We start from the raw sequence: 15697 nt of genomic DNA, 5'->3' as shown, positions 1-15697 counted from the left end.
GGGTCCCTCACCCCCAAGTACTAAAAAATCACTCCTAGAGTAACATTTGAGCATCACTAAGGGGTGGCCCAAAAATAAAAGACTCATTCTAGTTGTGGCAAGGAGCAAATGACGTGGGAGCAAATGTAAGAAGGGCACGACCCAGGGAGAGATGGGAGAAGACGGTATTTTAGAATCAGAACTCCCAGAGGTTGGGGAGCTGGGTACAAAGTCAGAGAGAAAATGAGAAACAAGACAACTCTGTGGGCCCTGCAAAGCAGAATCTCAGCATTTACTAAGGCAGAAAATCACCCTGACCATCAGGGAAGGGCAGGTTGGAGCTAAGCTAAGGTGCAGTTTAGATACAGACTAAACGTGTGCAAAGACAACCAAAAAGTGCCAAGTCAGCACATTGGGATGCTCTGCCAAACTATGGACAGGGGAACCTGGGGGAGGAGCTAGAGCACAGGGCCCAGGCCCTCACCCAGAGAGCAGAGCGATGCACAGAGCACCAAAGCCTCAGCACACTGACCGAGGGCAGCAACAGCACCTGCAAAGATAAACACAGGTCCGAGTTGATCAGAGAGTGAAGAGCTATAGAGAGCCAGATGGTTCCAGAGTTAAGTGTTTCAAGAGCAATGAGACACCATGTGGGCTGCACACAGGGGGAAATCTAGTGAGATACCATCCAGGATGTGCACTTTGGCAAAAGGAAATTTACCAGGGACTTGGGCAGAAACTTTCAGTGACAAAGGGGAATGAAGGTTAGCTGAGAAAAAAACAGGAGATGTTGAATAGGTCATTGTTGGTAAAAGCTGCTACCTGGGAGCCACAGGGGAAGGAGAAAGCAGATGTGGACCTTCTTAAGGCAGAGGCTGGAGCCCCACAGGAACATAGGTGTGGCCAGGACCAGGGCCCTGCAAAGGCAGAGATGCCCCAAATACCTTGGCCCAGAGCTACACTGCCTGCTTCTACCTGACAGCTGTGGGCAGTAGCTGTTGAGAGGCTATCACTGTCACCATAGCATTCCAGCATAGCCCTTCCTCTGTGTTATCTCCCACAAACTCATCCAAGTCAGAGGGAGAGCAGACAGGGCAAGAACCAAACCCCATCATGACTAGAATTCTGTGCAAAGGGTGGCCTGTTTGCCTACATCACTGGCAGGATCTTCAGTGTGCCCCAACACAAAAGGTCTTTCTGGGGGAGACACACTCTCCTGGGAACACGGAAGCACTTTTGTTGCCAGTAATAAGTCAGTCAAGATTCTTTCCATGATCAACCCACCAAGACATTTCCCTCTCTCTGAACACACACAGGTACAAGTGCTATGTGATGTCTGAGTCAGTCACGCTTGTCACCAAAATGCTGGAATTCTATTTTCCATTAATTGGATTAATAAAATGTTTCATTAAGACATTAAGTTGAAAAAGGGATTCAGCGATCTGAAATGTATTATTGAAGCATATTTCAAAGATAACAAAACAAAAAAACTAAAACCTAACCTAAGCATTGCACTAAGCATTGAGTGTAGAAAACTGGAAATAAGTTAAGGATCAGCGGATGTAACCAGGAAGCAGTTCTTTTTGAGAATCTTCCCAAAAATTTCTTGTTGCACAAAATTTTGATAGGGGCCAGAGAGATAGCACAGCTGTAGAGCTATGCCTTACAAGCAACTGACCCAGGACCAACAGTGGTTCGAATCCCAGCATCCTGTATGGTCCCCCATGCCTGCCAGGAGCGTTCTAAGCACAGAGTCAGGAGTAATCCCTGAGCACTGATGGATATGGCCTCCAAAAAACAAAAAACAAACAAACAAAATCTCGATATTTCTAAGATTACTACCCTTCAAAGTACCAACTACTTAGAAAAGTAGATTCTGTACTGATATTATGCCTACTTCTCAAATTCTCCAAGATACTTTGTTTTTCCTAAAATGAGTATGCTGTCGATTAGAGCAGGAAAAGCCAGATTTTATAACTCAGCCTTAACTTATTATTAGAGAGAAATGGTACAAAGAGTTACGTAATTGACTCTGGGTTCTATTCCCGTAGTGAATTACCAAAAATGGGACATAATGATCAAAATGTGCTTAATTTAAAACACTTGGCAATATGATATTAGATTTCAGAGAGGCCAGAATAAAGAAACAGCTTGGCAGATAAGCTGTTAGAATTTAATTTCAATAGTTCTCAGCTTATTAAGCTGCTAGCTATTTCTCTTGTAGCTAGTAATTTTTGGCTTTATGTCAGGAAAGGTGCTTCCATAGTAGAAATATAATACAAAAACATAAGCATGTTCATTATAATTTAAAAAATGGTTAATATAAAAACGATGTTAAAAACATGGTTATTGGGGGGCCGGAGCAGTGGCACGGAGCGGTACGATGTCTGCCTTGCCGGTGGTAGCCTAGGATGATCCCCCGGAGTCCCATATGGTCCCCCTTGCCAGGAGCAATTTCTGAACGCATAGCCAGGAGTAACCCCTGAGTGTCACCAGGTGTGGCCCAAAAACACAAAAACAATAAACAAAAAACCCATGGTTATTGGGGCTGGAGCTATAGCACAGCAGTAAGGCATTTGCCTTGCATGCGGCGAACACAGGTCAGACCCCAGTTCAAATCCCGGTGTCCCATATGGTCCTCTGAGCCTGTCAGGAGCGACTTCGGAGCACAGAGCCAGGAGTAACCCCTGAGCGCCACCGGGTGTGACCCAAACCCAAAAAACAAAACAAAAACGAAAAAGAAAAAAACACATGGTTATTATAATTACATGAACACAATTTAAATGCCAATGAGCTATACCTTATCTGCTAAAAATCATTATTATAAATACTAGTAAATTCTATGATTGAGGGAAATAATAAACATGGGGCAGTGGAAACAAGAGAGGAGAAATTTTTCACCACTCTCAAGTAAAATAAGTAGTCAAGGGATTTGTTAAAATAAAAAAACCTTATTCACTTAACTACAAGAGTATAGTAACTCTTCTGGTAAATTGTGTTCAGAGATCCTACAGAAGACGTTAAAAACAAATGCAGGGGGGCTGGAGCGGTGGTGCAGCGGTAGGGCGTTTGCCTTGCATGCGGCTAACCTAGGACGGACCTTGGTTCGATCCCCTGGCATCCCATATGGTCCCCCAAGCCAGGAGTGATTTCTAAGCACATAGCCAGGAGTAGTAACCCGAGACTCACCGGGTGTGGCCCAAAAAACCAAAACACAAACGAAAAACAAAGGTAGAATGTACTTGAAATACCTTAAGATGTTAGGAAAAGTAATAAAAAACATAAATATAGGAGAGCAAATAATAACTAGGACTGTTTGCACTATTCCATTAACACAGGATTACAAATCAAGTACATAAAAGTATGTCCAAACATCACGAAATGGTTCAATCTCTCTCTATTTTTTTCTATATATATATTTTTAATTTATTTATTTGTAAAGAACTTCGACTACCTTCTGTAAACTAGTGACTCCTGGTAAAATATTAAATAAAATTCAATCAAGGTAGGCAGCCCTAAATTTTGTGTCTAAGTTCTGTGTCACTTTGATCATTTATTGCAGCGAGAAGTCGAGGAGATTAAGCGGCTCCCTTAGACACTTAAGAGGCTGCCAACCTCAGAGCTGGTCAGGGGCAGCAGGACACACTGAGAGAGGGGCCTCCTCACCAGACGGGCGCTGTGCAGGGGGTCCCGATGTGTCGGCCGCCGGCCTGTGCTCACTCTCTGGGGAAGAGACCACGCTGTCGGTGGATGCTGTGGAATGAGCCCGCAGGGACGTGGAGGAGGAAGCAGAAGGCGGGAGGAAGGATTCCACAGGGACGTCAACCTCCATGGCCGTTTCACCCACTTCCAGGTCAGCGCCCGAAGGGACGGTGGGCAGGTTGGGCCCATCAGGCCGATTTGTGCCACCTTCAGAGAGCACAGGCAACCACACACTCACACGCAGAACGGGGCCTCAGCCACGCACACACTCACATAGCCACAAATCCCCACTTTCGGGACAGCTGGGAGCCCACCGGTGCTGGGGTTCCTCCCAAACAGGGACTGACCTCTGTTAGTGAGGTAAGTCCAGCGGGTGCCTTGATGCAGACCCTGCCTTTCTGTACCCTGAATGAGGAGGGAGACGTACCTCTGGGGCGAGCCCGCCCGCGGCCCCGGTTGTTCTGTGCCACTTCACTGGCTTCCTCAAACCATCGGGACAGCATGTCGGACATGCGCTGCATTAGGGACACGTTGGGACTCTGCTCGCCTGCAATGACATGGGCCACAGTTCTGCAGTGACCAGTGAGTCCTTGAGTCTTGCGTTAGGGCAACAGCTGAAGCTGTGGGGGAGGGGTTTTGTTGTTGTTTTTTAAAGCAATTAAAAAAAAAGAATCTGATGACCTGAATCATTTAGGGCAGTGGTTCTCAAATAGTGGGGGGTGTGCCCCCCAGGGGGGGTGCATGGCTCAGTAAAGGGGGGCGCGTTTGACCTCGGCAAACACTGTCATAACAAGCTAAGCCCTGTGTTTATGTCTCTGTATGTCTCTGGAGCTGAAAGTTGCTGTGTCCTGCTTCAAACCCTGCTTCCAAAAGCTATGCATTGCAAAGCATGCTCATTGTAGCCATTCATCCACACATCCCCTCTGATTAAAAAATCAGCTCAAATTATTTTATATATTTTTGTTTTGCAGATTAAAGTTTTTTTTTTTAATAAAGATACTATTTACAGTCACGTGGGGGGACACGAAAAATGTTTTCTACTTCCTAGGGAGGCATGACAGAAAATAATTGAGAAGCACTGATTCAGGGTATCAGGAAGTCTATTAAAAATCCATATCATGGGGGCCGGAGAGATAGCATGGAGATAAGGTGTTTGCCTTTCATGCAGAAAGTCATCAGTTCGAATCCGGCATCCCATATGGTCCCCCGTGCCTGCCAGGAGCAATTTCTGAGCATGGAGCCAGGAGTTTCCTCTGAGCCCTGCCAGGTGTGACCCAAAAAACACACACAAAAAAAGCAAAACAAAAATCCACATCATGGGGAGCTGGAGTGGTGGCTCAAGGCAGTAAGGATTGCACGTGCTAGCCTAGGACAAATTGTGGTTTGATCTTCTGGCGTCCCATACGGTCCCCCAAGCCAGGAGCAATTTCTGAGTGCATAGCCAGAAGTAACCCCTGAGTGTCACGAGGTGTGGCCCCAAATAAACAAACAAAAAAATTCTCATCACAAGGCCAGAGTGATGGAGATGTTGAGATCTCGTCGAGGAGGAGTTATGCATGAAACCCTACCACTTGACAGTATTGGAAAATTGTAGATCATGGTGGCTGAATTAAAAAAACAGGGGGTGCTCTTTCCCGGCCGCCGCGGGAGTACGTGGAGGCGCGTGCGCGTTCAAGATTCGGCTCCCCCCCGTGACCGCCCACCGCCATGGCCGAGGAAGGCATCGCTGCCGGAGGTGTCATGGACGTGAACACGGCCCTGCAGGAGGTGCTCAAGACCGCCCTCATCCACGACGGGCTGGCGCGCGGCATCCGCGAGGCCGCCAAGGCCTTGGACAAGCGCCAGGCCCATCTTTGTGTGCTTGCATCCAACTGTGATGAACCCATGTATGTCAAGTTGGTGGAGGCACTTTGTGCTGAACACCAGATAAACCTCATTAAGGTTGATGACAATAAAAAACTAGGAGAATGGGTCGGCCTCTGTAAAATTGACAGAGAGGGAAAACCCCGTAAAGTGGTTGGCTGCAGTTGTGTTGTGGTTAAGGACTATGGCAAAGAATCACAGGCCAAAGATGTCATCGAGGAGTACTTCAAATGCAAGAAATGAATAAATTAAGAATTTTGGCAAAAAAAAAAACAAAAAAAAAAAAAAAACAGGGGGTGGGGTGGGGCCGGAGCTATGGCGATCCTTCAGTATCTAATATGGTTTCCCAAGCCAGGAGCAATTTCTGAGTGCATAGCCAGGAGTAACCCCTGAGCGTCACAGGGTGTGGCCCCCCAAAAAAGGGGTAGTGGTGGTGGAATGACAACATACTTATAGCAAATGCTTCCTGCAAATGATAAGAGGCAGGCCCTTTGAGTCTACCACATCTTGGCCTGTGCCTGGTTTCCCCATAGTTCCCTCCCAAACTCCAAGGCATCACTGCAGTCCCAAGCAGATCATGTCAGGTTTGTTTGCTTTTACAAACACAGAATGCAGGCAGAGAGGTAGATGACCCTGGCTTGAGTCCAGGCTCTGCATAATTCCCTGAGCACCACCAGTGGTTGTTCTGAGCAAAGTCAGGAACAAGCCCGGAGCTTTGCTTGATGCCCCAAACAAAGTGGGATTCAATGGAGCAGATGAAGTTTTTAAAAAAGTATACTTGTTACAGGAAAAAGCAAAAAAATAAAAATAAAACGCATGGGCCGGGAGAGATAGCACAGCGGCGTTTGCCTTGCAAGCAGCCGATCCAGGACCAAAGGTGGTTGGTTCGAATCCCGGTGTCCCATATGGTCCCCCGTGCCTGCCAGGAGCTATTTCTGAGCAGACAGCCAGGAGTAACCCCTGAGCACCACCAGGTATGGCCCAAAAACAAAACATAAAACAAAAAATAAAACCCCAGAATTATGCAGTAAAATATATATCATTTACTGAAAGCAAATCCCATGCATTTGAAATTAACTCTTTGTTTTGTTTTGTGACCACACCAGGTGATGCTCAGGGCTTATTCTGCACTTAGGGATCACTTCTGATGGTGCTCGGGGAACCCTATGGGATGCCAGGGATTGAATCTAGGTTGGTCACAGACAAGGCAAATGCCCTCCCTGCTATACTGTTACTCCAGCCCCAAGAAGAAAGAACTTTATATGCTATTACAGAACTGTCAAATTGGGTGTCTGAGCCTTTATTTTTCTTTATATCAAAAGAAACTCAGAAAGTTAAGTCAAGTTTTTTCAGGCAAGGGGATTTTTTACACTTTCAGTGGGAATGTAAAATGGTTGGACCTTTCTGAAGGGTAATTTGACAACTGTCAAAATAAAAATCCATTCATACATCATTTCCCTTTGAGGGACTTCAACCTAAGATATAGAGACAAGATTGTGAAGAGGAAAGTGACATATTACAGTGAAGAGTAGGAAACAAGCTACAACATTCTATCTTCTCTCCTGAATTCAGAAGAGTATTAAAAAAAAAAAAGAAAAGGAAAAAGTGGAAGAAGTCTCCCATGGCATGGGAAGGTCTCTAAACAGGACTTCACAATAACAACAACAATAAAAAAATAATTACAATAACAACAGCAACAACAACAGAAACATGTTTAGGGCCCTACCCAGGGCAATTTCTGGCTCAAAACTCAGTTTCCTGTATGCATAGCGTGCTCCCTCCTAGCATGCTTAGGTATCCTCTCCAGCTCCTAAAATATTAACTTTTAAATAGTGTGTTTTCAAAAGGTTGACAAGTGAGCTAGAGATATAGTACAGCAGGTAAGGCACTTGTCTTGTATGTGGCTGATCCAGGTTCTATCCCTAGTACCCCATATGATGAGCCCCACTAGGTGTGACCCCTGAGCACAGAGCTAAGAGTATGTCAACACTGAGCAGTGCCAGATGTGGTCCACAAACTAAACTAACAAAATATCAAACTGAATAAGAAGGTCAAGTATAGGGCCCGGAGAGATAGCACAGCGGCGTTTGCCTTGCAAGTAGCCAATCCAGAACCAAAGGTGGTTGGTTCGAATCCCGGTGTCCCATATGGTTCCCCATGCCTGCCAGGAGCTATTTCTGAGCAGACAGCCAGGAGTAACCCCTGAGCACCGCCGGGTGTGGGCCCCCCCAAAAAAAAACAAAAAAAAAAGAAGGTCAAGTATAGTTACCATCTCGCTCTCGCTCACTCTCTGGCCTTGCTCGGGGCCCAGTATCAGACCAATCACCTCGAAGTCGCAATCGCTTCACTGGGGGCTGCCGCAACTACAAGAAGAAAAGGAAACTCAACTGCGGTATTCAGGGAGATATTCTGGGCATACCTCCACCAAGGATGCACTTTCACTCTTCTGCTCAGGAGCAAGAAACAGGAAGAGCAGCCGGTAACATTTCCATGAGGGCAGTGCCGGTGCTGATGCTGACTGACACTGACTATCCAGGGACACCCCAGCGGAGGCCCTGAGCTCTCCTGTATCACGAGCAGAACTCCCAAAGACAAAAGCCACCTTCAACCTGCCTAAATCCATGAAGAGAACCTATCAGACTGAACCAATACCAGGACTTATTGTTATTTATTGATTACCAATTTGCCCTCAGCTCCAGAATCCAAGACTCCTCTTTCAATTCACAATTTGGGGGAGTGGGTAAAGGGCTACACCTGGTGGTGATAGGATAATTATAGGGATACAGGGACAGAACCTGAGTTAGCTGCATGCTAGGCAAATGCCCTCCTTGGCTGTCATTATCCCTCTGGCCGGTTTCTCGCCACAATAAATATTCTGTTCCGTTTTCCTTAAATTCACTCACTCAGCATCACCACTGTGAATAGCTCAAATATCTAGTTCAGGTGTTGAGAGGCTCTTGCTTAGCTGTAAATTTTTCATTTTCTTAGAAATCAGACCAACAAGGACTGGAGCAATAGCACAGGGGGTAGGGCATTTGCCTTGTATGTGGCCAACTTGAGTTCTAACCCCTGCATTCCATATGGTCCACAGAACCTGCCAGGAATGATTTCTGAGCACAGAGCCAGGAGTAAACCTGAGTGCCGCTGAATGTGGCTCAGAAACAAACAAAATCAGACCAACATTTGCTACATTCTTAGCAAAGACAATGAAAGAAAAAAAATACAACTTCTTACAAACTGTGTATTTTGTGTGAGTACAGCTAAAGAGAAAAGAGCCACCTGAGCATCAAAGCCCAAACGTGAGCAGGGAAGCAACATCCAAAACCTCACAAAGAACCACTTCTAGGCCTTGAACCTATGTGTCAATAGGACTTAAATAGTAGAACTCAGGCAAAGCAAAGGAGTTATAACAGCAAACATTTCTAGAACACAGCCTGCCAATAAAAATAGGCCCGAGTTGGCTTTTAGAGATAGGTTAAACTGGGGTGATGGAGGAACCATGTGAGTCACAACACCCTAAGGGCCCACCCAAGGCCCAATACTCAAAGAGGAGCAAACCAGCGCACACATGGAATACAAAAGGAGACATAGGTAGGAGAGTGAGATGTTGAAGGCAGTGATGAAGCTGAAAAGGGACTAGGGAATGCTCATTAGAACTAGCCATGCCCTCCTTCCCTTATACAGGTCCACTTCTGGCAGACCCTCTCTCCCAAAGGGCAGCAAACATTGCCAGCTGTTCAGGACTTAGCCTCGCTCACTCGCTCGCCTCTCAGCTAAGCAATCTCCCACACATTCTTTCATCACAAGCCTATGTGGTCCCAACTGCTCATTATAGTGCAGTCACAGAGTCCATAAATTTACTAAAGCACAAATCTCCAGAGGAAATTATGCAGCAACAACAAAATACAGCAGATTTCAGAGTCACAAATAAATGGCTTCATCAGTCCTGGCCCACTCATAGCAACTTCCAGTTCACTAAGAAGCTCAGTCACATCAAAACCCCACACTTGAGCTTAAGAACCCACCTAGTTACTTCCAGCACCACTGTTCATCTAGACAGGCAATACTGAGGGTTGGACTGATTCTCCCAGCTCAATGGAATGACAAACTCTTTAATGGCATGTGTTCACAAAGAGGAGTTGGGGTAGCACCAAAGCTGCAGATAATGAAAAGTGCTAGTTCATTTGAAAAGCACGTATGAGCAGCTAGAGCAATAGCACAGCGGTAGGGCGTTTGCCTTGCACACAGCCAACCCCAGACGAACCTGGTTCACTTCCCAGCATCCCATATGGTCCCCAGAGCCTGCCAGGAGTGATTTCTGAGCACAGTCAGGAGTAACCCCTGAGCACCGCAGGGTGTGGCCCAAAAACCAAAAAAAAAAAAAGAGAGAGAAAAGAATAGTACATACAAGCCAAACAGCAGGATGACGAAGGACTAACTGCTAAAGGAACATAACTAACACCTTACTAAAGTGAGTATTTTCCAGTTGCCAGGTGTTGTCAGATAAATTAATTCGGACATTTCCCTTCTACAAACAAGAAAAGATTTAGGAGTATTTATGTGACAGTAATTCATTTCCCTGTTTCAATCTAGAATCTGTTATACAGATGAAAGTATGTAATACAGTTTAGATATATACCAAGATGTTGCAATGTGCCACAATACCTCCCATGAGGGTTTGTTCAGGTAGAAAAAGTGCCTTACCATGTCTATGGATGCATCCCCTCCACTCCTAATCCTCTGGGTCTGTGTGGACTGGAATTTACTACTTCTTATTAAAATGTGTTTTGTAAAATGGAGCCAGGCACAATGTCACAGGTTCTTCCAAATGAAAAGAGGCAGACTTGTAGTTCACTGTGAATAATGCCAATAGGTCAAGCTCCTACTGCTATCAAAATGTTGTATTGGTTTTTTTTGTTTGTTTGTTTTGTTTTGCTTTTTGGTTTTGGGTCACACCCGGCAGCGCTCAGGGGTTACTTCTGGCTCTATGCTCAGAAATCACTCCTGGCAGGTTCAGAGGACCATATGGGATTCCGGGATTCGAACCGAGTCCTTCTGCATGCAAGGCAAACGCCCTACCTCCATGCTATCTCTCTGGCCCTTAATGTTGTTTTTTATCATTGCTTATTTTTCTTTTTATATTTTTTCCTTCTTTCTTTTAAATTGATATTTATAGCCTCTAGATGGATTCCTCCCAGTTTTTTGTTGTTGTTCTTTTCTTTCTCTTCTTTTTCTAACAGAACCACAGAACTTGAATCATCTTGTTCTCCCTCATAAACTAAAGAGGAAAAAATATGAATCGTACCAGGAGCAACCAGTCATGAAATTTGAGTGAAAATTAAAAAAAAAAAAAGATCAGACTTAAGCACCAAACCCAAAGTCAACAACACCAGAATCGATACCCAATCTACAACAAGCTATACACAAAGGAGACCCTGTTACACTAGCAGTCCATGGAGCAAAGGGGAAGGTATGGGATGCATGCTGAGAACAGGGGTGGAGAGAGGTTAACACTGGTGGTGGGAATGGCTCTAATTCATTGTCACTATGTACCTTAAATATTACTGTGAAAGACTTGTAATTCACTTTGATCACAATAAAAAATATTTTTAAAAAATGCAAGTCCATAGTCCCTTAGAAGTATCTACTTACTACCTCATCTATTAAGAGCTCTTTTGTATTCCTTTCGGTTTTTTGGGCCACACCCATCGGCGCTCAGGGGTTATTCCTGGTTCTCCGCTCAGAAATCACTCCTGACAGGCACAAGGGACCATAAGGGATGCTGGGATTCGAACCACCGTTGGTCCTAGGTCTGTTGCTTGGAAGGCAAATGCCCTACCACTATGCTATCTCTCCAGCCCCTTAAAAGTCCTTTTGTTTATTATTTCACTTTTTTTTTCTGCAACTGTCAAAACTACAAGATCTTTCTTATTGCTACTATTAATCCACAAGTAGAAATACTTTAACTATTGATTGTACTTTTTTTTCTTTTTTCTTTCTTTCTTTTTTTTTTTTTGGTTTTTGGGCCACACCCAGCATCACTCAAGGGTTACTCCTGGCTAATCTGCTCAGAAATCGCTCCTGGCAGGCATGGGGGACCATATGGGATGCCGGGATTCGAATCACTGTGGATCCCGGGTCAGCCGCTTGCAAGGCAAACACCCTACTTCTGTGCTATCTCTCTGGCCCCTTTATTGTTCTTTAAATTTTTCACAATATATTTTCCCTGTAGTCTCATTCTTTTTGTTTCGTTTTGTTTTGTTTTTTAGACTACTTCTTAATCACTTATTAAACGGCCCCCCTTTCATATATGGCCTATATAAGTCCTTGAAAAGTAACACTACTCTTTGAAGTCCTTCAGAGTCCTAGTGCACAAACCATCAGTGGGTAGTTGTTTTTGTTTTTAATTGACCATCTTACATTTATCTATTTATTTTGTCACGTGACATCTAGTCATGTTCAGGGGTAACGCCAGGCTCTGTGCTCAGGTATCATTCCTGCAGTTCTTGGTTAAACATGTGCAGTTCGAAATGGGGTTTGAAATGAAGGTTGGCCATATATAAGGGCTTTCATCCTCCCAACATTCTCTCCTGACCTCTAGCTGACCTGAGTCACTACTGTCTGAAGCAAGTGAAGAAGGTGATTTTAAGTCAACTTACCTCTTCTCTTCTCTCCTCTGCAGGAGTTTTAAGTTCTCGTGCTGTATCATCTTTTGGGTCAAAAAGGTAGATGTAGTCTGAGGAGTAACTCACGAGGATCTCCTGACCGTCTTCACTGTAGCACAGAGACGTAACCCTGCAGGATTTGTTGTTCAGATGGGAAGGGATGAAGCGAGCAATCAGGCCCGTGGTTCCACGGCCTGCATAATTCCCTAGTAAGCAAACAGGAAGCTATTACAAGGTTGGTTTTGAAAACCATTAATTTTAAACTCTTCTTTAAATTATGAAATAATGTGATTTCATGTAGCAATATAAATGCAAGCTATCATCATATTCTATTTCTAGATACAAAAAAAATTTTTTTTGGCTTTTGGGCTACATCTGGCGGTGCTCAGGGGTTACTCCTGGCTGTCTGCTCAGAAATAGGTCCTGGTAGGCATGGGGACCATATGGGACACCGGGATTCGAACCAACCACCTTTGGTCCTGGAGCGGCTGCTTGCAAGGCAAACGCTGCTGTGCTATCTCTCCGGGCCCTAGATACAATTTTTTTCCCCAACAGATTTTATAACAAAATTAATGAATACAGCATAAAGCCCACCTAGCTTTAAAAAAATATTTCATGATGGCTTAGAACTGCAAATTTATTGAAAAAATGAGTGAATTGGGCCCGGAGAGATAGCACGGCGGCGTTTGCCTTGCAAGCAGCCAATCCAGGACCAAAGGTGGTTGGTTCGAATTCCGGTGTCCCATATGGTCCTCCGTGCCTGCCAGGAGTCATTTCTGAGTAGACAGCCAGGAGTAAACCCCTGAGCACTACCAGGTGTGGCCCAAAAACCAAAAAAAAAAAAAAAAGTGAATTAATCCACTTAAAAATGATCTGTGATCAGAGTAGTATCAAGTCACCTTCCCAAAATTCCCCACGTTAAGATGATTTTTAGTGATATAGTGAAGCTGACATTAGCATACTTCATAAAACGAGGTAGCACCCCTGTTAATGTTCAGGTTTCACTTTCTGTCTTAAAGTTTTTTAATTTGGGTTTTTTTTTGGGGGGTGGGGGGCATGCCCATCAGTGCTCAGGCATTACTTCCTGGCTCTGCATTCAGGAATCCTCCTGGTGGGCTCAGGGGACCATATGGGATGCCAGGGATCAAACCCGGGCTGGCTGTGTGCAAGACAAGCACCCTACTTGCTGTACTATAGCTCCAGCCCAAGTCTTAAAGTTTCTGACTATCATGAAATTTTCCTCACATAAAGTAGTATTATGCCAAAATGACTGGTGATTGTCTACAAAAGGTGGTCCTCAAACTACGGTCCATGGACCACATATTGTATTTGTTCTCGTTTTGTTTCTTCACTTCAAAATAAGATATATGCAGTGTGCATAGGAATTTGTTCATAGTTTTTGTTTTTACTATAATCCAGTCCTCCAATGGTCTGAAGAACAGTGAACTGGCCCCGTTTAAAAAAGTTTGAGGACTACTGGCATAATATATTTAAGGATGGACATAGGTGATACTTTGTGTTCTGGAGTTCTGGGAGTTCTGAATTCTAAGAAGCCTACCAAGTTGTTTACAACCAAGAACAGTGAGACTGTACACTGCCCAAGTTGTCTACCCTGAACCTCTGTTGAGGAACAGAAGTAACCTTGTAATTTCATACTACTGCACCCTAAGTATTCCTATCCCAAGAGACAAGACTCCTCAACCATAGTTCAAAAAGGTCCCAACTGGTTTCCCACTTCAAGAATATATGTCCATTTTCACTGACATTGTTTTTGGCTCCATACACCTTTATTCTTATCCATGCAAAAGAAGTGAGCATAGAAAAATGTATAAAATATGTATATTTATGTATATATATATATAATGTTTCTGTGTCGTTTTTAGCCTTCTACAAAAAAGAGGAGGAAGTTGACTTCATATCAGTTATTCCAAAAGCGGTTCGATCCTCCAATGAGTGAGGAGACACAGTTTAGGTGGATTATAATTCAGTGCTGCAGCAATGGTAACTAAAGATGCTTGAGCTAACTAAGGTAAGCAACACAAGGCATATTCAATTCTTTCTTTTCTATTGCATGGGTCTTACTCATCCTTTCGATTAAAAAAAAAAAGAAAAAGAAAATTTAGGAAAGTCTGTTTTAGGGGCTAGCGTGCCCCACCACCACCAAATTTGTGTCCACCCAGAACCTCTGAATGTAACTAGCCATGACTTTTAACAATAGGATTTTTTTGGGGGGGAAGAGGCCACACCCGGCGACACTCAGGGGTTACTCTGGCTATTTGCTCAGAAATCATTCCTGGCTTGGGGGACCATATGGGAAGCCAGGGACTCGAACTGTGGTCTGTCCTAGGTTAGTGCATGAAAGGTAAACGCCCTACTGCTCCAGCTCCTAGCAATAGGATTTTAAATGTAGGTCATATTGGATCAAAATGGCCCTGCATCCAATATGGCCAGCTTCTTTAGAAGAAGGAAATGAGGGGGCCAGAGAGCTAGCACAATGGTAGGGTGTTTGCCTTGCATGCTGCCAACCCAGGATAGACCCAGTTTTGATTCCTGGCATTCCATATGGTCTCCCGAGTCTGCCAGGAACGATTCCTGAGCACAAAGCCAGGAGTAACCCCTGAGCACCACTGAGTGTGACAAAAAAAAAAAAAAAAAAAAGGAAAATGTGGACAGAGACACATAGAAGAGAATGGCCTGTAAATATGGAAACAGAGGATGGAGTGATGCAAGTACAAGCTGAGGGATGCTAGGGGTCGCCAGCAACCACCAGAAACTAGGAGAGGAGCATGCAACGGTCTCCCTGTGAGCCTCCAGCAGAAACCAAGCCTGCCATTACCTTGAGTTCAAACGTCTGGCCTCCAGAACTGTGAAAGAATACATGTTTAAGCCACCCAGTTTGTGGCAATTTGTTATGATAGCTCTAGTAAACAAATAAATCAAGTGTTATGTTTCAAAGTAATCAGCTTAAACTGCAAAACTATCAGCCTGTTACAGTCATAAAAATGGCAAAATGATGTTTATTTGTATCATTAAATATAACTCTACTGGCTGAAAATTTATGACTCGTGACTTTAAAATCACAAATAGGTCCCACAGATCAATTCTCTAACCGAGGGTGCCTATATTTTCTCAAATATCTATCTGTTTACCGGTAGCTCTGGTGCCCAGCATTCGGCGATCATAGATTCGTACTGAGCTATCAGAACAGCCAACAGCAAGATAGTATGGAATTGGTGGACAAATAGCTACGGAAGTGGCGGCACGTCGGCAGTTAATTAAAATATCCTACGAAATATAAAACATTACCAGTTAGGTAGAGCAAGGCAATAGAGAAAAGTATCTTTCACACATTTTCCCTTCAATTTGAAGAAAATCGGCTTTTCAGACATTTACAGTACAGTTTGTGAGCAAGGGGAACCCAAAACAGTATACAAGTTCCTCTTGAGAGTATCACCACACCAGCCTTGTATAAATGTGGGCAATACTCT

General features: G+C 44.2%; 2 protein-coding genes across 2 annotated transcripts in view; one reads left to right on the top strand and one right to left on the bottom strand.

Moving 5' to 3' along the window:
- Positions 1-15697, bottom strand: part of DCAF6 (DDB1 and CUL4 associated factor 6) — a 55441-nt gene that overhangs the window by 25151 nt on the left and 14593 nt on the right. The window contains exons 6-10 of the mRNA XM_049776431.1: positions 15359-15494; positions 12204-12415; positions 7814-7907; positions 4109-4228; positions 3646-3888 (exon numbers count right to left, since the gene is read on the bottom strand). Coding sequence (XP_049632388.1) covers positions 3646-3888; positions 4109-4228; positions 7814-7907; positions 12204-12415; positions 15359-15494 — 805 coding nt within the window. The remainder of the gene's footprint in view (positions 1-3645; positions 3889-4108; positions 4229-7813; positions 7908-12203; positions 12416-15358; positions 15495-15697) is intronic.
- LOC126013505 (40S ribosomal protein S12) lies at positions 5374-5834 on the top strand. The gene has a single exon (XM_049776625.1). The coding sequence runs from the start codon at positions 5389-5391 to the stop codon at positions 5785-5787; it is 399 nt and encodes a 132-aa protein (XP_049632582.1). The 5' UTR covers positions 5374-5388; the 3' UTR covers positions 5788-5834.

Source organism: Suncus etruscus, chromosome 7 (genome assembly GCF_024139225.1).
Source record: "Suncus etruscus isolate mSunEtr1 chromosome 7, mSunEtr1.pri.cur, whole genome shotgun sequence".
Taxonomy (NCBI): domain Eukaryota; kingdom Metazoa; phylum Chordata; class Mammalia; order Eulipotyphla; family Soricidae; genus Suncus; species Suncus etruscus.
Note: the sequence above shows the minus strand (reverse complement) of the source record. Positions and strands in the feature narration are given on the sequence as shown.